Source organism: Oryctolagus cuniculus, chromosome 2, assembly GCF_051225735.1.
Source record: "Oryctolagus cuniculus isolate XC-2025 breed Fujian yellow rabbit chromosome 2, ASM5122573v1, whole genome shotgun sequence".
NCBI classification, from domain to species: Eukaryota; Metazoa; Chordata; class Mammalia; order Lagomorpha; family Leporidae; genus Oryctolagus; species Oryctolagus cuniculus.
The window spans coordinates 132,475,825-132,498,653 of NC_142868.1; the positions used below are offsets into that span (position 1 = coordinate 132,475,825).

The 22,829-nt window shown below is 43.2% G+C and overlaps 1 protein-coding gene across 15 annotated transcripts in view; it reads left to right on the top strand.

The window, feature by feature from the left end:
* The window catches only part of EVA1A (eva-1 homolog A, regulator of programmed cell death), a 61,087-nt gene that overhangs the window by 35,148 nt on the left and 3,110 nt on the right, over positions 1-22,829 (top strand). For 8 of the 15 annotated variants that reach the window (XM_089327507.1, XM_051842730.3, XM_008254192.5 and 5 more), the window contains one exon: positions 5,637-5,806. The exons of 2 other annotated variants lie outside the window; for them this stretch is intronic. In XM_089327507.1, coding sequence (XP_089183633.1) covers positions 5,707-5,806 — 100 coding nt within the window. In that variant the 5' untranslated portion in view covers positions 5,637-5,706. Of the gene's footprint in view, positions 1-1,221; positions 1,324-5,202; positions 5,361-5,636; positions 5,807-13,581; positions 13,634-22,829 lie in introns of those variants that run through there. 5 more of the 15 variants (XM_089327511.1, XM_089327510.1, XM_089327512.1 and 2 more) reach the window with 4 other exon arrangements.

Sequence of the window (22,829 nt, forward strand, 5' to 3'; positions counted from 1 at the left end):
CCCATATGTGCTGGTTCATGTCCCAGCTGCTCCACTTCTGACCCATCTCCCTGCTAATGTGCCTGGGAAAGCAGCAGAAGATGGCCCAAGTGCTTGGACCCCTGCACCTACATGGGAGATCTGGAAGGAGCTCCTGGCTCCTGGCTTTGGTCTGGCCCAGCCCTGGCCATTGTGGCCATCTGGGGAGTGAACCAGTGGGTGGAAAACTCTCTCTCTCTCTCTCTCTCTCTCTCTCTCTCTCTCTCTCTGTGTGTGTGTGTGTGTGTAACCCTGATTTTCAAAATAAATAAAAATTCTTTAAAAAAAGTTTTATTGGAATGCAGATACTCCCATTCATTGATGGTTGATTTTGTACCACAGTGATAAACGTGAGCAGTTGTAACAGATGCTACATGTCTGTCAAAGCCTAAAATATTTCTTCTTAGCCCCTTACAGAAAAGACGTGCTGACCTTTGCACCATGATTACAGGGTTACTCCAGGATGGGCCATCCAGAGGTTGTCTTTGCTAAGCCTGCCCTGCCTTCTTTGTCCCTCTTGTCTTTCCCCTGACTCCTGCAGCCTTTACCATTGGCACTGGGGCATAAGACTTGTGGGAAGAGTGTGTGTGTCAGAGTAAAGCTCTGTCTTGCGTGTGGTCCTTGCACAGTCCTGAGGAAGTGCTCTGCTTGGTGTCCCCAATCGAAGCCACAGGCAGCTCTGGTGTCCCTTCCATCTCCAAGATGGCTCACCCTCAGACCTGTGAGAAACATCCTCTAAGACTTATGCATACAAGCCCCACGCCTGATTGCTCTTCTCATGCATGCGTCCATCCATTCCTCCATCTGTCCTCTGTTCTGTTTGTCCATCTGAACACCCAGCCATCCAGCCAGCACTTAATGAGAACCTCCTCTTAGCAGGCACCATACTAGGTGCTTGGACAATAGAATTTATAAGATGCCACTTCAGTTTAGGAGACAGAACATATAAACTGATCATTCCAATTGTAATATCATAGGTACAATATTAGAACATTTGGATACTTTGATAGCCAAAGAGAGGCGTCTGGAGAGCTCATGGGGAGCTTCCCCATCATTGACTTTTTTCATTTGAGAGGTAGGGAGGAGGGTTGGGGAGAGAGGGAGAGGGAGAGGGAGAGGGAGAATCTCCTATTTACTTGTTCACTCCCCAGATGCCCTCAACAGCCAGGGCTGAAGACAGGAATGTCCTCTAGGTCTCCCACACAGGTGACAGGAACCCAACTACTTGAGCCATCACTGCTGCCTTTCGGAATCTTCCTTGGCAGGAATCAGGAGTCAGGAGCTGGAGCGGAGCATTAAACTCAGGTGCACGGTACTGGTGTCTTAAAAGCCAGGCTAAACTCCCACTCCAGCCTTTTTTTAAAAAATCATGAATTTTAATTACATTTGCAAAAATATATTTTTGCATCTATTGAGTGATATGTTTTTCTGTTAACCTATAAATGTAATCAATTATACTTATTTACTATTCAATTTTTAAATAAGTGAGATAGCACTTTTTACTTAAAAAGCAAACCATAATCTTATGTGATATGAGTTTGAATTTTATTGTTTTCAATTTTAATACCAATAACAGGTAACTCTGCCACCATTCTTGTTAACTTAACATCAAACTTTGAGTGTAGAGTTCTCTAAATAACCTGCAAAATTTACTATTGTACGTTACCAACACCTTAATAATATTATTATTATTAATTCTTAAAATTTTAGCAAAATGCACATAACGTAAAATTTATCTTAACTATTTTTAAATGAGCAGTTCAGTAGCATTAAGTATATTTGCATTATTATACAACTGTTACCACTGTCCATGTCCAGAATTGTTTTCATCTTGCAAAACTGAAACTTTGTACCCTGTGCCCATTAAACAGTAACTCTTCGTTGCTCCCTTCCTCTAGCCCCCGATGCACTGTTCTCCCTTCTGATCTTTGAGTTTGACTGCTCAGGGTACTTCATATATGTGGAAGCATACAATATTTGTCCAGTTCTAGCTGAGTCATACCACTTAGCATAATGTCCTCAAGTGTTGCCCATGTTGTAGCCTATGTCAGAATTTCCTTACTTTTTTTTTTTTTTGACAGGCAGAGTTAGATAGAGAGAGAGAGAGACAGAGAGAAAGGTCTTCCTTCCATTGGTTCACCCCCCAAATGGCTGCTGCGGCCGGTGTGCTGTGCTGATCTGAAGCCAGGAGCCAGGTGTTTCCTCCTGGTGTCCCCTGTGGGTGCAGGGCCCAAGCACTTGGGCCATCCTCCACTGCCTTCCTGGGCCACAGCAGAGAACTGGACTGGAGGAGGAGCAACCGGGACTAGAACCCGGGGTGCTGGCGCCGCAGGCGGAGGATTAGCCAAGTGAGCCACAGCGCCAGCCGGAATTTCCTTACTTTCTAAGGCAGTGTTCCATTGTATGCAACAACACATTTTGTTTCTCTGTTCAGCTGTAGATGGACACTTGAGTAGCTTCTGCCTTCTGGCAGTTGTGCGTAATGCCACTCTGAACGTGGGTGTCTATTTGCTGTCTCTTAATTCTTTACAGTGTATACCCAGAAGTGGAATCACTAAGCCACATAGTAATTATATTTTAAAATATTTAGAGAAGCTATATTATTTCCAGTTGTGGCTACCTAAGTTTACCTTCTCACCAGGAATGTACAAGGGGTCAAATTTCTCTAAACCCTCTCCAACATTTATTATTTTCTGTTTCTTTGTTGGTAGCAGTTCAGTAGCTAATGGATGTGAGGTAGTATCTCATTATGGTTTTGATTAGCATTTCATTAATGATTGGTGATGTTGAGCATCTATTCAGTGCTTACTATTTGTGTTTGTGTATCTTCGGAGAAATATCTGCTTAAATCCTTTGCTCATTTTTAATCATTTTTTGTTGTTGATTCATATATATTGCAGATATCAAGACACAGGATTTATAGATTTTTTTCTTACATTCTGTGGTTTCCTTTTCACTTTGCTAATTATATTCTTTAATGCATGGAAGTTTTTAATTTTAGTGGAACCCCCCCCCTTTTAAATTTTTATTGACTGTGGTTTTAGTGTCGTATCTAATAAATCATTGCCAAATACAGTGTCATGAAGCTTTACCCCTGTTTTCTTCTAACAGTTGTATAAGTTTCACCTGTTACATTTAAGCCTTTGATACATTCTGAGTTGTTTTAAAGATTTATTTATTGGAAAAGCAGTTAGAGGGAGAGAGAGAGACCGACAGACACAGAGAGGAAGAGATCTTCCATCTGCTGGTTCACTCCCCAAGTGGCTGCAATGACCTGGGCTGGTCCAGGCCAAAGCCAGGAGCCTGGAATTCCGTCTGGGACTCTCTCATGGATGGCAGGGGCCCAGGTGGTTGGATCATCTTCTGCTGCTTCCCCAGGCACATGAACAGGGAGCTGGGACTTGAGCCAGTGCTCATAATGGGATGCTGGCATCTCAGGTGGCAGCTTAACCTGCTGTGCTCCAACACTGGACCCTGAGTTATTTTTCCTATGGTATTAAGGCAGGTTTTCTCCACTGAAGAAGCTTGGGTTCTTTGTTGAAAACCATTTGAAAAAAATATATGCACGATGGTTTTTTTGCAGGCTTTTTATTCTATCTCATTGCTCCTTGGGGTTGATTTCTGCAAGTCCCATGTTGCTTTGATTACTGTAGCTAACAGGTTTTTAAATTAGGAAGAGGGAGACCTCCGACCTTGATCTTCAGAATTTCAAGATTGTTTTGGCTATTTGGGATCAGTTGAGAATCCATATTTTAGTACAGAGTTTTCTGTTTCTGAGTCATTGGGAGTTTGAGACTGCCATAGAACTTTTGAATTTTCTCTTAAAGGAAACATTTGCCAGACAGATGAGGGGGAAGAACATGATCAAAAGCACAGAGATGAAAGAGAGTTGAGTATTTGGGGAACTGAGTCATCTGGAGTTGCTGGAGCCTTAAGCGTGTGCGTATCGCTGTGTGCATGTCTGAATATAGACTTGGGTAGCAGACAGAGTTAGAGCTAAGTCAGGCATCAAATATTGTGAAAGTAGATCTGTGTTGAGAAGTTTAATGAGACCTGAAGGGTTGGGCTATGGAGTGATGTCATCAGATTTGAACTATAGGAAGACAACACTGTTAGTGAGAATGGCTACTAGGTTGAGCAGGAAGAAGGTATCGGCAGAAAGGCCCGGTAGAACGTAGTTGCAAACTCCCAGAAATGAAGTGATGAGATTTATGCTGTGGAGGAAAGTAGGAGGGGATGGATCTAAAACAGCCTTGTCTCACTACATAGTCAGCCATATTCCAGTGACTTCATTTTCTTCCTGGGTCCTGAAGTCCTCAGGAAAGTAATTCCAACTCCTCACATGTATCATACAGTTGTCACCTTTTAAGAACTCAAATGGCTGTTGGAGAAGGCTCTGCTCTCTGGCTCCGAGGCTTGGGGGACCCCTGAGCCCCATACTGGCCAGCTCCATCTTAGATCCCTGGAAGCGCCCACTCCCAGGGCCTCTGGCTGTTCTCAGGACCTGTGGCTGTTCCTGTCTTATCTGTGAGTTGTGCGTTGTTCCTCACTTTGCTCTTCTCTGAAGGCTACTGGAATCTTCCAGATGGAGAGGTGTCTCTTCAGTTGTAACCTGTTCCATCCACTTGGTGGAACTGCATTTCTCTGAGCTCTCTGAATGTGATCCGTGTTCCTGAGGTCTATGACCCACTGAAACCGGAGTTTCTTCTCCAAGGCCTGGAGCCTTCTGCCTCTCTAGCCTGCCCCAAGTGCGACATCCCTGCACAGCTGTGACTCAGTTCCTGCCTTCAGCTCATGGCAGCTCTGAATGTGAGTCACTGGGTCTTTGCCATGTCACACCCTCCATCCTCAGGGGCTCTCAGTGAGGCCTTCGCTGCACAATGCCACTGCGTCAGAGCCACAGCAGCAGCTAGGAGGGGATGTCCTCCTCCTGCCAGAGGTTGTACCACTGACACTGGGATTCTGAGCCCCTGTTCTGACCCCTGATGGGACTGCTCTGTCGGAGGGCAGTCTGTGAACCATGTTGGGTGTGTGCGTGGTTGTCTTGTTACAGTCAGCAGGGAACTCATGGAGCTGGGGGCAGGGAGCAGGCTTGAGCTCCCAAATTCTTCTGGCTATGTTAGCAGTTCCGGGATAGGCAGCTCTGATTCATTGCCAAGGACGCACATTTGGTGACCTTAGGGATGAGGCAACCTGATCAAGGTACACAACTGCCCTCAGTGTAGGCTCCAGGGAAAGGAGAGGAGAGGACCGTGGCTTAGTGTTGAAACCCAGTGATTAAGATGGCGAAGATTTGAACCCAGTGGGCTCCAATGCCTTGCAGGTGGACCAGAGAGTACCAGGTAAAGTAAGGGAGGCATTGCAGTGGGGAGCTGGGAAAAGATGGGGAAGGGAGAGGAGAAAGGCTAGGGAAAACAGATGGAAGGAGCTGCTGCTTCCTTGAAAGTCAAGAAGCTCAATTAGCAAAGGGGACAAAACCTCAGATCTTTGGGTTCCCCTGGCTGGGAAAGTTGGCTGGCACTTGAGAACTCGGCCTTTTGTTCTTAAGCCTCAGCTACCTGGATTACAGCCTTGAGAAAGCAAAATGTGTCTCATCCTCACTTTGTGTGCCCAAACAGAAGAGAAGAGGGGGAGAGTGGCCGTGTTGATTGAGCCCAAGCATCACAGGAGGGCTCCTCTGGATGCCCCATGAAGCTGCCCGTCAGCCCCAGCACAGAGCCGGCGACCTCAGAGCACGTGGAGATGGCTCTGCTCAGCAACATCCTTGCCACCTATTCGTTTGTCTCAGGTAGGTGCCTGGTGTCGGTCGCCATGAGCTGTCTCCTGGGTGGCCGTCTCTGGCCTTGTGCTAGGACAGACACTGTGTTATCCTAGCCACGCTTTGCCATGCTGAGTTTTGAGAGGAACCTTCCTCTGCTTGGGAGTGAAGCTTGGCAGCCTCTCATTTGGCAGATGCAGAATTCTAAGAACTTTATCTTGCTGAAAAGGTTTGGTTTCCTTTGGGCTCAGTGAGTAAGTGAATTAGCCTGGGGCTACTGTTGGCTTCTGTCATCGTGTGTTAACTGGAGGAGGGAAGGGGCTGGTTATTTCTGCGCAGTTCTCAACCCCATACCATTTGCGTGTGTGTGTGTGTGTGTGTGTCTGTGTCTGTGTCTGTGTGTGTTGTCTGGGGGACCCTCTGGGGTGTCTGGTAATCTTCTGGGAGCAGTGGAGACAGAAGGTATGTGAGTCTGGGAGAGTCTGATGTTTGTCCCTTCCCTGGATGTGTTGTACTCTTTAGAAAGATGACTTTCTTCTCCAGATCATTTCCTAAGAACCAATGTTGTTCATAAGAAAGGGACCACTCGAACATACCTGGAAATGCTTGGTGGTTTGAGTGACCAAACTGTTCCTTTGCTGCTTGACTGAGCTTTCAATTTTTTGATAGTTTGCTGTTGTTTTGTTTTGTCTGATGTCTGGGCCTGTCATATGAAAAGGAAGTGACTGAGGTTCTGATTAGATTTCCTGTGCACAAGGAGTGGTTTTATTTTGTATTTCTCTAGCCAGTGTTGATATGTGGTGACCTCAGAGTTAAGACGCATAACCTGACATTTCTATTTGAAGGCTTGAGGCTAAAGGCAGCTCGTGGCTTCTCTTTGTGAGGGGGCCGTGGATGGTGTGTCACCTGATTTCAAAAAGGAGGGCTTCACAGCACTTAACTGGCTGGCCTTACCTGGCAGGTTCATGTGCAGTGGCCAAGATCAGGTTCATGCCTTCTTGGATCAGCAAAGGCTCAGATCATTGGTCAGCTCCTCACCCTGTTTGAGGAAATCCAGAGCCTAGGGCCTCCTTGCCCAGGTACTCACATATCAAAGGAATTTCGTCTTTGCTCTTTCTCTGAGGCTGAAATAGATAGAAAGGACACTGGAGCTGGAAAAGAGATGTTTGAAACTCTGACATCATGTGTTCACAAGCAATTGAATGAGTGAAGATCGACTCTCTTTTTTCTTTTTTTGTAAGATTTATTTTATTTATTTGAAAGAATTACAGAGAGAGGTAGAGACAAAGAGAGAGGTCGTCCATCTGCTGGTTCACTCCCCAGATGGCTGCAACAGCCAGAGCTGCGCCAATCTGGAGCCAGGAGCCAGGAGCTTCTTCCAGGTCTCCCACGCAGGTGCAGGGGCCCAGGGACTTGAGCCATCTTCTACTGCTATCCCAAGCCATAGCAGAGAGCTGGATTGGAAGAGGAGCAGCCGGGACTAGAACCGGCACCCATATGGAATGCTGGCGCTTCAGGCCAGGGCTTTAACCCACTGTGCCATAGCACTGGCCCCAGTGAAGATCTTTGAAATGTATGATGAAGATACCCCCAAAATGAAGTGGGGGTAAAAGAGAGGCTCTTGACTTTCCAAGACCACAAAAAACACCTGAAAATTAGCTGTTGCAGGAAATATCTTAGGGCTGAGCATTTGGTGATGTCATTTGGGCAACCTGCATCCCATCTCGGAGTACCTGGTTCAAGTCTTCTCTACTTTGCTGTTCATCCAACTTTCTGCTAATGCATACCCTGGGGGGCAGCAGGTGATGGCTCAAATACTTACATCCCTGCCACCTGCATGGTAGACTTGGTTGAGTTCTGGGCTCTTGGTTGGCCTTGTAGGTACTGAGGGAGTGAACTAATAGATGGAAGATCTCTCTTCTCTGTCTCTTTGCCTTTAAAATATGAAATGAAATGAAAATAAATCAAACAGCAAGAAAAGCAAACCTCTTGCATGTGAGTGAACAGAGTGCTGGACTTTGGCGTTCTGCTGGGCACAGGACGTGCTTGGCAGTTTTCCATTTTGGCCAGCATGACCCTCAGTTGTGACCACTGAATGTGGTAATTCATTGAATGGCCTAGTGTTTGCTGTGTGTCTTGTGATCTTGTCAAGGCTGAAAGGGTACATGACCCTGTTTTTTGTCCCTTTCAATCTGCCTCCTTTCCATCCCTCTCTTTGGTCTAGAATTAAATACTGACAATGAATCTTTGCATTGAATATGGGCTTAGATAAAAGGAGACTACAAGAAAATGGGAAGTAGAGTGGCTAAAGTAAAATTTGCTAGATCCAGTGAATTGGTTAGAGTAATAGATGAACCGCTAACTCTAACTGAATCCTACTCACACTCTCTCTGTGTGAGTCTTGTGTCTGGGGGATGTCTGAGGTGTTTGATGATCTCCTGGACAGATAGAGACAGAGAGATGTGAGCCTGTGAGGGTCTGGCCTTGGTCTATTTCTTAGTTCACAGTTGTACTCTTTTAGGAAGATGGCTGGCTTTCTCCTCTGGATCATTTCTGGAGAACAGATGCTGTGCATATAAAAGGAGCTAGTTTAAAACTGCCTGGCAGTAAACGCTCAGTGGTTTAAATGCCCAAACTGTTCCTCTGCTGCATGAATGAGTTTTTCCTATTTTCATAGTTCGCTTTGTTTTGTTTTGCCTGGTGCCTCTGAATATTGTATGGCTGATTAGATTTCCTTTGGGGAAGAACTGGTTTCACTATCTGATTCTGTAGTCAGGGTTAATATGTGAAGACCTGGTAAGGTGATGACGCATTCTGCCTCTACACCTAACTTACCAAGTACTGCTGCAATTTGCAGATTTAATCCATGAAAAATTCATGATTTCAGTTGAGTCTTCCTCATAGTGATTTAGTCTTTCTGTTTTTTTCTGGTTACAACTTGTTCCCATTTTTCACAACATCCACTTCAAACCTAGAGTATGCCAATAATTTAAAAGCTCTACTTACCATTATGCTCCCTAAAAGTAAATGACAAGTGCCAAACTTTAGTTTTTCTTAGTTTGCATTAGTGAACAAAGGTTAAAGTTTATAACATATAAAGAGCTCTTATGAATCAATATATTTTTCCCCAGAGAAAATATAACAAAGGACAGAAATGAGCAGTTTGTAAAAAAATGCGAATTGCCAGTAAAACATCGTTAACTCAAATTCTAGCAAACAAATGCAAAATGGAAGCAGCTATGAGATTAACATTTTCATTTTATAAAATTCCCAAAGATTTCAATGATGAAATATCTAACTGGTTTTATAGAAAGTTTGGGGAAATTAGTATGTGCACAAAGTACCGATGGAATTGTAATTCCAATTGCTCCAAACTCTCTAAAGAATGATTTGGCAACATCAGAAGCACATATGCTGGGATGGACGTTTGGCCTGGCGCTCAAGAGGCCTGCATCCCGCCTTGCAGTGCCTGGTTCAAGTTCTGCTTCTGGCCGCAGTGCAGACCCTGGAGGCAGTGGTGACAGCACAGATATTTGAATCCCTGTTGCTCACAGGGATGTCCGATTGCAGTGTCATTTCTCATCTTTGGTCCCAGCCCAATATCGTTGTTGCAAGCATTTGAGGAGTGAACCAGCAGATGTGAGCGCTCTCTATGTATGTGTCTCTCTCTGACTCGCAAGTAAATAAATTAAAACCAACATTTTAAAGGCTTTTTGAAAAGCACACATGCTGTTTTTCTAGAAATCCTACTTCTAGGAATTTTTCCTAAGGAAATAACGATGTAAATAGAAATTTTCCTTGGAGAAAATTAATGACAGAACTGTTTATAGTAGGAAAAAATGAAAAAACCTAAATATTAATTGAAATAGATGTTTTTGACATGCTATCAAGTGAATAAAGCCCTTTATCACAGAGCACATACAGTATGATACTCTTTATGTGGGTATATTATGTGTGTATGCATAACCATGTTTTATTGCTAATTATTTCTGGACGCCAGGATTGTGTGGGTGTGTACTGCTGTATTTTTATGAGTGTGTTCTTTTGTTTAGTTATATTTTAGGTGTTTTACTATTTGTTGATATTACTTAATAGTGAGTATTGTTATTTTATTGTAATATTAAATTTTGAATTCTATCATGTGTCTGTTAGACAGTTACTACTCCCCCGTCTGCTGACTTCCTGAGCTGCCTATCTGAGTGACCTGAGAATTACCACTTGGAAGTGCTAGAAGCATTTACAATTCAACTTGGCCTAGAATGGAATTGGGTCCTTCTCTTTAAAAACACTCCTTGTGCGCCCCTCCAGAGTATCACCTAATCCGAAAGTACGGTTTTAACCACTGATGCTCTTCTTCACTGCTGTTGTCACAAATGGTTTTGGGTTGACTCCTCTCACCTCTAGAGGCCTTTCAACTGCATCGCCTTCACTTGCTTCCCACCATCACTGAATTGATTCAAGCCCCAGCGCGCCGGGGCCTGCATCACCCTAATGGAATTTTCCACGGGCTTCCTGCTTCCAAGCTTGTTTCACAGTCTGTACAGTCTTTCGAGAATTCAGGTGTGATGATGTAATTCTTAATATTTTTAAGAATTCCTCAGTGAATCTTCATTATCTCTGGGATAAAATCCAAATAGCTTTGTATGACTTAACAGTTAGGATTGCTTTCCGCTGCAAATGACAGAAAACCTCCACTAAGTGAGCTAAGCACATAGCAAGAATTCCGGAGTTAGCTGGTTGTTAGTGTTGGTCCTTTGGCTCAAAAAAGTAGGGACCAGTGTTTTTCTTCCTTGCCTGGCTTAGTTCACTCAGTATAATGTCCTCCAGGTATATCCATGTTGTCATAAATGGTGGTATATCCTTCTTTAAGGATGAATACTATTCCATTTTATATTTTTCATTTTATTTACCTGTCAGTGGAGTCTTAGGTTGTTTCCATATTTTGCCTATTGTGAATAATGTTGCAGTGAACATGGGAATGCTGATCTTTCTATGAGGTACTGATTTCATTTCCTTTGGTTATATGCCCAGTGGAGACGGAGGAAGAAAAATATTACATGATCTCACTTACATGTAGGAGCTAATAAAATGTTGAATGCATAGAAACAGAGAAGAGAATGGTGATTGCCAGTAGAGGAGAGAGGCAGGGAATGGGGAGAAGTGGATCAAACAGTACATGTTACACAGGCTGAATAAGTCTAAAGATCTAATGTACAGCATGAGGACTGTAGTTAATAATGTATTTTACCAAAAATTTAGCAAGAAGGTAGAGTCCAGTTGTTACCACAAAAAGCAAAAAGATTACTGTAGAAGATGATTTATATGTTAATTCACTTGATTTAGTAATTAATTCACTCTGTATATGCATGTTAATATATCATATTGTATACATTAAATATATATATTTCATATATATAATGAAAATGCAGAGGCCAACATCTCTGAAATTTTTGTAACCTTTCTGTTATATTTGTCAACTCATAGCTACAAAGTAGCTGCTGTTGTTCATGCTGTCATTTAAGAACAAAAAGAGAAAATAGAAGGAAATTCCAGTGGAACTTCTCTCATATTTAATTGACCTGATGTATGTCCCTGGGATGTGAGAGAGGCTGGAAAAATGAGACATTTAGCTTTTTCAGTCTTTAGACCAATCATTCATACTAAGGGTGATTTTTCCCTACAAGGGGTACTTCTGGCAACATCTGGAGATATTTTGACTGTCACAACATGGATAGCGAGATGCTGCTGGCATCTGGTGGGTAGAGAAACATCCTATATTGCAGAAATGAACCTCCCACAAGAACGAATTATCCAGTCCAAGATGTTAGTGGTGTCACAGTTGAGAAACCTGCTGTAGAGTAGAGGCAAGCAAGGAAGAAAGGGGGCTTTGGTGGGCCATCCCAGTCTGTAGTTCCTTGTGTGGCTTATCAAGGCTTTTAGCATTTGAATTTTCCTTCTCTGTGTTCTTAGTCACAGCCTTCCGGGATCAAGATCTCTGCTCCAGGAATTCTAAACCGCTTGCCAGGATTTTTCTCACCTCTTCGCTTCTGCACAGTTTTTTTCTCAAGAATTCTTCCCCTGACTTGGATTGCATAATGCCTCACCCCCTTCAGAACCTCTGGGTATCATCTCCTCCCCGCGCTGCCCCAGCCTGCTCAGGTGCTCCTCCCTGTTCTCTGCACATGTGCTTTGTTTTCCTCTTTCTTAGAACTTGGATTGGAGCAGGTAACATTTCTTGTTTTAATGATAAGTAAGCCATTGAGACCAGATATGATTATCTTTACAATGAGGATACCAATGTCATTAATAATAATAATAATAACCTCATTAATAACTCCTAACAGGGTTGTTAGCAAGAGCAAATGAATAATTACTCATTTTAATTTAATGATTTGAATATTTAATACATGCCTCTGACTCCTTTTGGTTTTTCCCTAAAAGTTACTTTCTCTGAGTTTTGTCCTAGTCACTCTGTCTGCCTCCTCCCAACCAATGCATTTGACCTTCATTTCCTCCTTCCTATTTGTCCTTTTTTCTCTTCCTTGTCACCAAACCAGCATTTGGCACTGTGCATACTTTGTGTGTTTAGATCTGTTTCCCTTACCACAATGTAGGCTCCCAGGAGCAGAGCGATGTCTGTTTTGTTGGCTGCATGTAGAATCATGCCTGGCATCTATTGAGCACTCAGTAAATCAGTGACTGAACATGCCTCAGTGACCACATAACATAAAAAGACCTAGCAAGAAGACTCACCCCAGAGCTGTCCCTTCCATCCAGTTTCTATGCTTGAGCCATCATCAGGCTTCTGTGTGTCCTTCCAGAGTCCTGTATGCAGATGTAAGAAAATATGAGCATACAATCTCTCCCTCCCCCATTGGATGCACAGGGTCAGGCTGTTTCTCCCTCTGACGTTTTCACTGAACTGTAATACATCATGGAGATATTTCAGATCAGTATATAAACAGCTTCCTCATCTTTTTAGGCAACTACTTATTGTTTTATTGTATAGATGGATCATTCTTAATACAGCCAGTCCTCTGCTGATAGCCAGTAGAAATGGTTCAGATCTTCAAATGGAACAACCCACAGAGACACAGTATGACCATTGCATACATGTTCAAGTGCATTTATTTAATAAATTTCCAAAGTTGCTGGATCAAAGTATATATACATTAAGAAAAATATCATCAATTTGTCGTCTAAAATTTTACCAATTTACTCTTTGTAAGATGTATGAGGTGCAGGCCAGTGGCACAGCTGTTAAGTCGCTGCCTGGGATGCCTGCATCTTTATTTGAGTGCCTGGTTGCCTCTGCCGCCAATCCAGTTTCTGGCTGAGTCACACCATGGGAGGCAGCAGGCACTGATGGGCTCACGTACTTGTGTCCCTGTCACCTATAAGGGAGAGCCAGACTGGATTCCAGGTTTCTGACCTTGGCTGGTGTTGATATTTGGGGAGTGAACCAGCAGATAGAAGATATTCTCTCTCTCTTTTTCTTTCATTCAAATAAAATAAAATAAATTTTTCATAACTTAAAAATGTATGAGAATCTCCTGCAATGATGCTTTTCAAACTTTTGGATTTTTGTCAACCCGAGAGAAAAAATGATATCTAAATGAGATTTAATTTCTGTCTCTCTAGATCAGGAGGTGGCAAACTTTTTCCCTAGAGGGCCAGAGAGTAAATATTATGAGGCTACTCTCTGTGTTTGAGTCAGCTTTGCACTGTAAAGTGAAGGCAAATGTGGACAGTAAATGAATGAATGAGCCTGGCTGTGTCCAGTGAAATTTTATTTACGACATCAGGTGGCTGGCCAGATTGGACTTCTGAGCCATGGTGTGCCAATCCCTGTGTGAGGTGAGCATCTTTTCATCTGTTGAGAAGAACTGTTTATGTCTTTTGTCCATTTTCCTCATTGGTTGTTGATCTTTTTCTTAATGCCCTTTGTAGATGCTCTTTGCATATTAGCCCTTTGTCTGTTACATATTAAAAATATTTTTTCCTAATTTGTCATTCTTCTTTTGACTTAATTTTTTTCAATATAGAAGGTTTGAGGGATCATTAATTTTTTTTCTTTCAACCAATATTCTTTGAATGTGTAACTGCATGTATAGCTGTGCTGACTGTATATTATTTGGCCAGAATTTGAATCACGTTCCCTATGAGCTCGGAATGCCGGGGGGTGGTCGCTCAGTAGTAAGAGAGCATGAGTGTCCCTACCTCAGTTGATTGTGGCCATCGGAGAAAGCTTTGTGGTTTCTGGTTTTTATTATTCCCCTTTATCCTGTGAATCCAGGAACACTTAAAACTTTTGTATCCTTCTCTCAGTTATACTCAAGGTATTATAGACCCACAGTTAATTTTTGCGGAATAAATTAACTATATTCTGACCTATACAATGTATAAATTTTTATTTATTTATTTATTTATTTGACAGGCAGAGTGGACAGTGAGAGAGAGAGAGAGAGAGAGAGAAAGGTCTTCCTTTACCATTGGTTCACCCTCTAATGGCCGCTGCGGCCTGGGCACCGCGCCGATCCGAAGCCAGGAGCCAGGTGTTTCTCCTGGTCTCCCATGCGGGTACAGGGCCCAAGGACTTGGGCCATCCTCCATGCCCTCCCGGGCCACAACAGAGAGCTGGACTAGAAGAGGGGCAACCAGGACAGAATCCGGTGCCCCAACCGGGACTAGAACCCGGTGTGCCAGTGCCACAGGCAGAGGATTATCCTATTGAGCTGCGGTGTCAGCCTCTAAATTTTTTAACCATCGGAATATTCCCTGTTCAGAGAATTTAGAGAAAGAGGGTTTGGTGAAAGTGATACTTTGGTACACAGCTGATAGTGAGACAAATTAATTTACCACTTCTAAAAATCACATGGCAGAGTGTATCAAGATCTGTAATAAGGTACATCACATTGGACAAATTCCTTTACTCAGATTTCACTGTAAGGCAATAACCAACAAGCAATCAAAAAAGGACATTGTTTTAAGCACAAAAATATCCCTTCCGTAATTATTTTAAGGATTTTTTTTTCAGTAGCCTAAATACCAAAGGCAGGAAACTAATTTTGTTAACTGTGGAACATTCACTGGATAGAATACTATGTTGCATTATTTAGCATGATTGGGGGGGATTATAGAGAATATAAATCACAATTTATATTGTACAAAGTATATATCCTGAGAAAAAGATACAAATTATGTAATAAAGTAAATATAAATGAATATATTTATATGAGAGAGAAAGAACAGAAGAAAATCATTTAACTACACTAAATACGATATATTCCTATTCAGTTTGTGATATTATGGTGTTTTTATATATTTCTGTTCCCTACTGTTTTATTGTTATACCATTGTATATATACAGATGTACATATACCACTTATATATATATATCTACATGTAATAATACATTCATTGCTGAACTTTTAGAAATTATGTATTCATGATTTAACTCAAATATGCATGAGATCCACACCATGAGCCATGTACTATACTGGATGCTCTTGAGACTTTGAAAGAACTCATGGATTCTGCCCTCAAATCTCACTATCATCTGAGAAAGATTACGTTTACAGAACTGGTTATGATACAGCTTCATAAAGTGCTTCCTGCATTAGAGGGACTAATTAGTCACACTTTTCTTCCCTTCCAAACTCAAAGGTCCAGAAAAACATCAGAATACAGTTCTGGGACCGGTGCTGTGGTGTAGTGGGTAAAGCCACCACCTGCAGTGCCGGCATCTCATATGGGTGCTGGTTCAAGTCCTGGCTGCCCCACTTTGGAGCCAGCTCTCTGCTATGGCCTGGGGAAGCAGTAGAAGATGGCCCAAGTTCTTGGGCCCCTGCACCCACATGGGAGACCCAGCGGAAGCTCCTAGCTCCTGGCTTTGGATCTGCACAGCTCCAGCCATTACGGCCAATTAGGGAGTGAACTAGTAGATGGAAGACCTCTCTCTCTCTCTCTCTCTCTCTCTCTGCCTCTCTGCCTCTCTGCCTCTCCTTCTCTCTCTGTAAATCTGACTTTCAAATAAAATAAATGAATCTTTAAACTTAAAGACTACAGCACCAACTTCAGCAGTGAAAGAGCTGCTTGGAGAAGTGTCTGTACTCCCTGGGCACTTAGGAGACCGCAGGTGTTGGCTTCTGCAGGGGAGGAAAAGAGAACAGGTGGATTCAGATGATGGGTAGAGAGATGGAAGCTTCCTTGTGGCCTGGGACGAGTGAGGGCAAGGAAAATGAAGGAGTAAAATCAAAGGAGCATACACACCAGAGCCAGTCTGGTGGAGATGGAGATTCTCCAGTTCTCCTTCCTGAAGAGGAACGAGTCAGGGATGGAAGGAGACGGAAGGACAGAAGTGGAAGTGGGGGTCTTCCCTCCCCTTTCCTAAAAGGAAGGCAGATTTCTTTAAAAAGGCCTCCTCATAATGCTTTAAAGGTTTAGAGAAGCCATTTTGCTGGGCACTCCGTCTTTTCACGGTTCCCATCCCTCTTTTCACAGTTCCCATCCCTCTCTTCCCACTCAAAGGATTGAAAGCTTGGGGACCAAGTAGAAGCCCAGGTAGGGAGAAGGTTATACTTGCACGGAGATAGTGGAGCTGGCCTGAGCCACTGTTGCCGTCCCCTCCTGTCAAGAATCTCCTGGGCATGATCTGACCTCTGAGGGTGCAAATGAAATTAGCCCAGGACCTCCTCATACGCCTCTTCCTGCTCATGAAAACAATGACCCTGCAGGAAGCAAGATACAGCAATACATTTATTTTTATTTATTAAGGGAAAACAACGACAATAGCCCTCCCCACTCTGCTTCCTGGGCAATTAACAGCTGTCTGGATTTGGTCAAGACTAGGGTGGATCATTGGCCAAGAGGAAGTGACCTGGAGCAAAAAGTATTACACAAGGGAAAAAAGCCGACATAGAGCTCTAGCTTTGATTTTTGCATCAAAATGATGAAGACACAAGACGTATTCTATCAGCTGTGAAAATCAGCCCAGAGTCACCAACCTGGACCCAGTGAGACAAAACAGGGACTCCTGTGCTCCTTCTGATTGCTTTTGCTGGGCCCTGCTGGGAACCCATGCCTGAGATGCCAGGAGTCACAGAGGCTGTTTTCTGGTATGGGAGCAGGATGGGGTGGATTCGCCAAGCTGGAGGGAGACCAGAGGTTTCTAAGATGGAGTTCAGAATTTATCTTTTCAACATTATGCCCATGGAATTGGGAAGGGGTTGTGAGGTAAGCATGGATGTGGAAGCCAACTTGATGTCTGAATGTATGCATTTTAACCTCAAGTATCATTTTCCCTCCTGGTGGAAGCAAAGAATTGAGTGTCAGGCAGACCTACATTTGACTCCTCATTTCAGCTCTGGCCTTTTTTTTTTTCCTTTAAAGATTTATTTATTTATTTGAAAGAGAGAGAGAGAGAGAGAAAGAGAGAGAGAAAGAGAAAGAGAACGAGAGAGAAACAAAGAGAAACAAAGAGATCTTTCATCCTCTGATTCACTCCCCAAATGGCCACAATGGCTAGAGCTGAGCCAGGCTGAAGCTAGGAGCTTGGAGTTCCATCTAGGTCTCCCACATGAGTGGCCGGACCCAAGTACTTGGGCCACCATCTACTGCCTTCCTAGAACATTAGCAGGAAGCTGGATTGGAAGCAGAGTAGCCAGCATTTGGAACAATGCTCTGATATGGGATGCCATATCCCAGATGGCTGCTTAACCCACTATGCCACAACCTTGGCCAGCACATCATTCTTTTAAACAAAGGTGAAGCTACTACCTAACCTGCTGAATTGTGGTCATGGGTAAAGGTATTACAGATGACCAGCATAGAAGAAGTATTCCAGGCCCTGGCAAACATAGGCATTCAGTAAATGATAGCTCATTCTGTCTGTCTGTCTTCTTTATCTCTTTCCCTGTCTTTCTTCTTTCCCTCCTTCCTTTTCTGATCCCCACTTCGTTCTCTGAGATTGTGTATCACTGTCGCTTTGTGTATGCAGTATGTATCTCTGTACATAGCTTTAAACCTTCTTAGATCCCAGTGTTGGAAAAAGGCTACAGGAAGGAGTTGGGAAGTAAAGGGACTAACCAAAGCCCTTCTGCTATGTCTGTTCAGCATTTATAGGTTTGTCTTGACTTGTATTTCACTGGTCTGTGTGCCCAGGGGGATTATGCTGGAACTTCATCACCAGAAAACACTTGTAGGGAACATAGGCAAGTCTCCAAGAAATAGAGACAGAATTATGGAACTCCAGATGCGTGCTGCAGAGGAGATGGGGCTGTGTTTGCTGCCTTCGTGGATACTGGAGCTCTCTAAAGCTTTGTACAGGCAGCCTATTTATTTCTATTTTATTTCAGATTCATTTCTAGCCTGTCCATAGGGATTGGTTAGGTTAAGTTCTTCCATTTTACTAATGGAGGAAGGTTTGGTTTATGGGGTGAGTTGGATGATAAAGTAAATGTCACTGAACATTCATGTCCTATTTCCCCCACTCTGGGATCCAAGCAGATTCCTTCTTGGTTGGGGAATTGTTTTTCATTGGGTTGAAGGGACTGGAGCAGAGACGGTATTGCTATATTCTTCTCAACCACAGCCTGTCCTGGGCAAGTTCTCTTCAAGGCTTCGGGGTAGCAGAAAGCCCCAGGATGAGGCTCATCCATGGAGTTCCAATCACAGTAGCTCCACTGGCTGATGGTGCTCACTCTTGTGAAGTTGCTTCCCCTCTCTGTGAGAGCAAGGCCAGCGTCTCACTGCTGGTATTGTATGGGAAATGGGCCCATCCCTGTCTTTGGTTCATTTCATTCTAAGTTAGAAAAATCTGTAATTATTAATGGCTCAATTTCTTTAGCTTCATCAAGAAGGAAAAAGCTAACCAAAGCCATAAATCAAAATATGTATTTTTAGATCACACAGCACATTATACTCAAAGCCATACCCCCTAAACCAAACATATGGAGGAGGATTTTAAATTCTTATTTTCCAACGGGAGACTTTTCATGATAACCTTCTGTAGAACATTTTTATACTCATTATAAAGTGATCCTTACTAGAATTCTAAAAAAAAAAAAAAAGCCTTTAGAAGATTTTATACTGCTGAAAGAAGTAATTAAATATGTGTGAAGTTCAAGGCATGTCATTTTTAAGAGTTGCAAGTGAATTGTCCATTGGAAAAATCCACTGAGTAGCCCACACTCTTGCATCCTAGCAAAGGAGTCAGAAATGAACATGAAGAGTGTATGTTTGTGGGTCAGAAGAGGACAACGAAGCCCTTGGCTTGTCTAGAGTGAAGGCTTCTATGGGGGAGTTTAGGGGAACATGATTGGGGAGACAGAATGGAAACAGGTTTTTGAGAGTCTTAAGAGTCCATTTAAAAAATAGCAATAAACCACGTAATAGGAGTCACATTCAGAAGTGTGGCACTGACATCCATGTGCAAAATGCATTGGAAATGGGAGGAACTTTAATCCAATTGTTGAGCCAGGAAGCTGCAGAAATAATTCAGGTGTGGGAAAATGGCAGTGAGAATGCAGAGGGTGGATGAGGCATGAGAATGGCTGCGATTGATTAATTCAGAGAATGACACCGAAGAGAAAGTCAAAGAGGACCCTGCGCTTCGGGCATGGATCACTGGGAGATGGAGGGAGCCTCAGGCAGAAGGGAAACAGAAGAGGGGGGTAAATGGGAGAGAGAGAGAGAGAGGGGCAGGGAGGGGAGAGAGGGAGAGAGAGGGGAGAGGGAGGGAGGGGGGAGAGGGAGGGGAGATGGAGGGAGGGAGGGAGGAACAACTGAGAAGTTTGAGAGGAAGAAGAGTTCTGGGTGAGGTATATTTTGATGAGATTGTAAGGTGCAAAGAATTTGTAAACAAGTTTTAAAGTTTCATTTACATAAGAAATGAATCCCTTAAAGAGACAGATGAGCCTCCTTCCCTGCTCCCCCATTGTCATACCCTCCCCCCCTCCCCGTGCTTAGTATCCAAGGATAAGTATCCCTTACTGCAGGAATGAGGCCTGGTACAGTGAAAATCCTGTTCCTGGTCTTCATTTTTTATAGGCATGGGTGTTGAGAAACTTTGTTCTCATATAAGTATATAGAAAAGAACAAAAGGAGCTTTGTCTTAATGACATCACTCAAGTCTCTGAATTAAATTTGTGTTCTATGCCAAAAATCAGAGTGATCTGTCATCAGAAATTATTCTTGAATGGTCTATCAGCTGACAACTTGATTAGGCCTTCCTTTGGTTTTGTTGAAAACCAAGAATTGGAAACTGACTTGGAAGAGGATGTATTAGGCAATCATTAGAAGCTTTTGCCTCGTGACATGGCCATCAGTATTCTGAGTAGTTGTTTTTCTTGTTGAGCATTTTTGAAGTCTGGGATAGTACCCTGAACCAAGATTCAGGATGTGAGAGGGAGTCTAGCTTTTGTGATATGCGGAAGAGCAACTGTGGAGTGGGTGGAATAGCAGAAGTGCCACAGAGCAACAAAGGAGAACTTGCGAGAACGTCCCTCCACCAAGGTGCCCGTCAGGCAGATCCAGCATAGGTGAGAACAAAGAAATGGCCCTTGAAGGTTTGGAAATTAATTCTCTTAAAATCCTCAGTGCCTGCTCGCCTTTTGGGTGGCACATAATCCTACTGTGGAGCCTGCTTGTCTAAGGAAAAGCAAAACAGAGGTAAAGCTTAGGTGCTTGTAAACCCACCGATACTGAGGCAGGCTCCAGGGCCTTCTGGGGCCATGAGTGTGTGGACAGAGGCAGAACCCTTGGCTCTCTGGGGACTGACTGTCTCTCTGAATGAAATGATCTTATTCCTGCCTGTGACAGCTGGTGGCAAAAAATCACTCTGGTTAGCAACTGGGGTAGAGTTAAGCATAGCATGGTTTTAGAGCAAAAGGGAACTCTGGTCAAAGCAGACAGCCCCAAGGCATGGCTCTTGGGACAGGGTTCATCTTGATAAACAGCAAAATCCATTGCTCCTGTGATTTTTGAATTTTGACTCATGACTGGATCTAGGTTTTATAAAGACCACTCTGGGCTAAATGTTTCTCACCTGTTTTAGTTCTCCAGTCCCTAGACCCACTGGCTTCACCAGTTCTGCACTCTCTTGGCCCCATTGGTGCCTCACACACACTTCCTTCACTCAGTCACACTCAGTTCTCATTATGTTTTGTTGTGCAGCTGCTGCTTCTGTCAGACTTGGAGGTTCAGTGGGGTTGGATTGGCCCAGGGTCATTTGACTGATAAAAGAGAGAGTCCTTCTCCAGACTTTATGAAAGAAAAGCAAATCCTTAGATGAACTCAATTTTGGGAGGCCAAGTTCATGGCTTTTCTTTGTCCTGAAACATGTCCCATGTATCTGAGTACATAATAGTTGTTTAAGTGTACTCTAGAATCTAAGTGAGACTCGGACCACTTCAGCTTGTCATCACATGGCTTGTTGTTATGTATTTATATGTGTTGATTGTAGCCACGTGGACGTGATTTAATCCTTGGCAAGTGCAGATTGGTGTGCAGTTCATGGACTGTCCTGGTCATTATTTTCTCAGGGAAACTGTAAACCCAAGGAGAGAGATGGTACCTCCTCTGTGGGCCTATGGTATCTGGCATAGCAGAATGCCAGTGGACAAGCAAATGACAAAAATACCTGTCATTTACCCAGAAACAAGCCTTTACCAAGCACTGTCTTGCATATGGTGATCGTCCCAATAGCCTGTGTGGTGGATGGCACCTGAGCCTTTATACAGACTCCATGGTAGGAATTGATGAGGGGGGAATGGGTTTTGCAACCACACAGATTCCAGTTTGTTTGCTTGGTCATTTAGACTCATCATCTGCCCTAGGGAGGTCACACCACTTGTGTTTGCTTCTGCCTTTGTTTCGTTGAGGTCAACCATTAAAGGAGGAAAGGAGATGGTAAAGGAAGGCAGGAAGGAAGAAGGGAAAAAAAGAAAAAGAAAATGATGCCATTGATGGATTGCATGAAACTGGAAACAGATTTAAGCACTTTTCGTAGGTTCTGTAGGTTTGAAATATTTAAATTAGATCCAGTTCCTGTCTTCAGAAAGCATCCAGTGAGGTGTTAGCAACTGATTGTAGGTAACAATGGGCTGTCTCTGATGGGGGTACACACTGTCAGGCTGAGTAACCCTAGGAGATAAGGAAACAGTGAGATGTGTTGTCCAATGCTAGGGTGATGAGGGAGTCTCACAACCACTGACCATCACTGGGCTCCCTGTAGATGGGATGACAGCACTAACAGGAGTTTGTTGCAGGTCAGCCTGCTACTCAGTCTTTCTGTATTGTTCTTTGATGGAGTTACACATGTGGGTTTGGGTGGCTAATAGTTGGTTCTAGGGACTTTAGAAGACAGTATTAAGATGATAAAATAATTTCAATATTCTAGAACCAGGCTGAAACAGTGAAGTTTTTGTATTTGTATCAAAAAGAATCCTAAAGGGTCATCATTTTTAAAAATGGGAGGATGAGTCTTACGCCATCCTTTTTGTTGAAGACTTGCAGGGTTGACTTGACAACAAGCTCACTGCATGAGAATTTTGTGAGTTGGTGATAATGATTTAGGGCTGCATGACTAGAATCAGGGGAGGTTACAGCTCTATCATTTTCTCTGCCGGAATATGTCCAAAGAGTGACTGCAATGTCAGAATACCAACCAGTGTTCTTTGAAGCCTAGCTATATGATGATTTTAAATAATTAAAGGACTGCCATGGAAAAGAGTTTAACATTTTTTTGTTAGATTTGATCCAAGCCTCTTAGACTTTGTGCTGGAACACTTCCTGCACTTCCTGATCTTCACAGGGCTAACCCATCTCAACCTTCAACTCTTGGCTCAGAAACTGCTTATTAATAATTTCAATATTAATAATCCTATGGATTCTTGACACTTATTCAGAGAAGCATTCTGAATATTGGCTCAAATAGACCAGACAACATGGTAAGTTTTTAAGGGTTTTATTCAGTGAGAGAAATGCACAGGAAGGTGAGGGTTTTGATTAGGGGAGAAAGAAGTCTAGAAGCTAAGTTGGGTCCATACCAGGC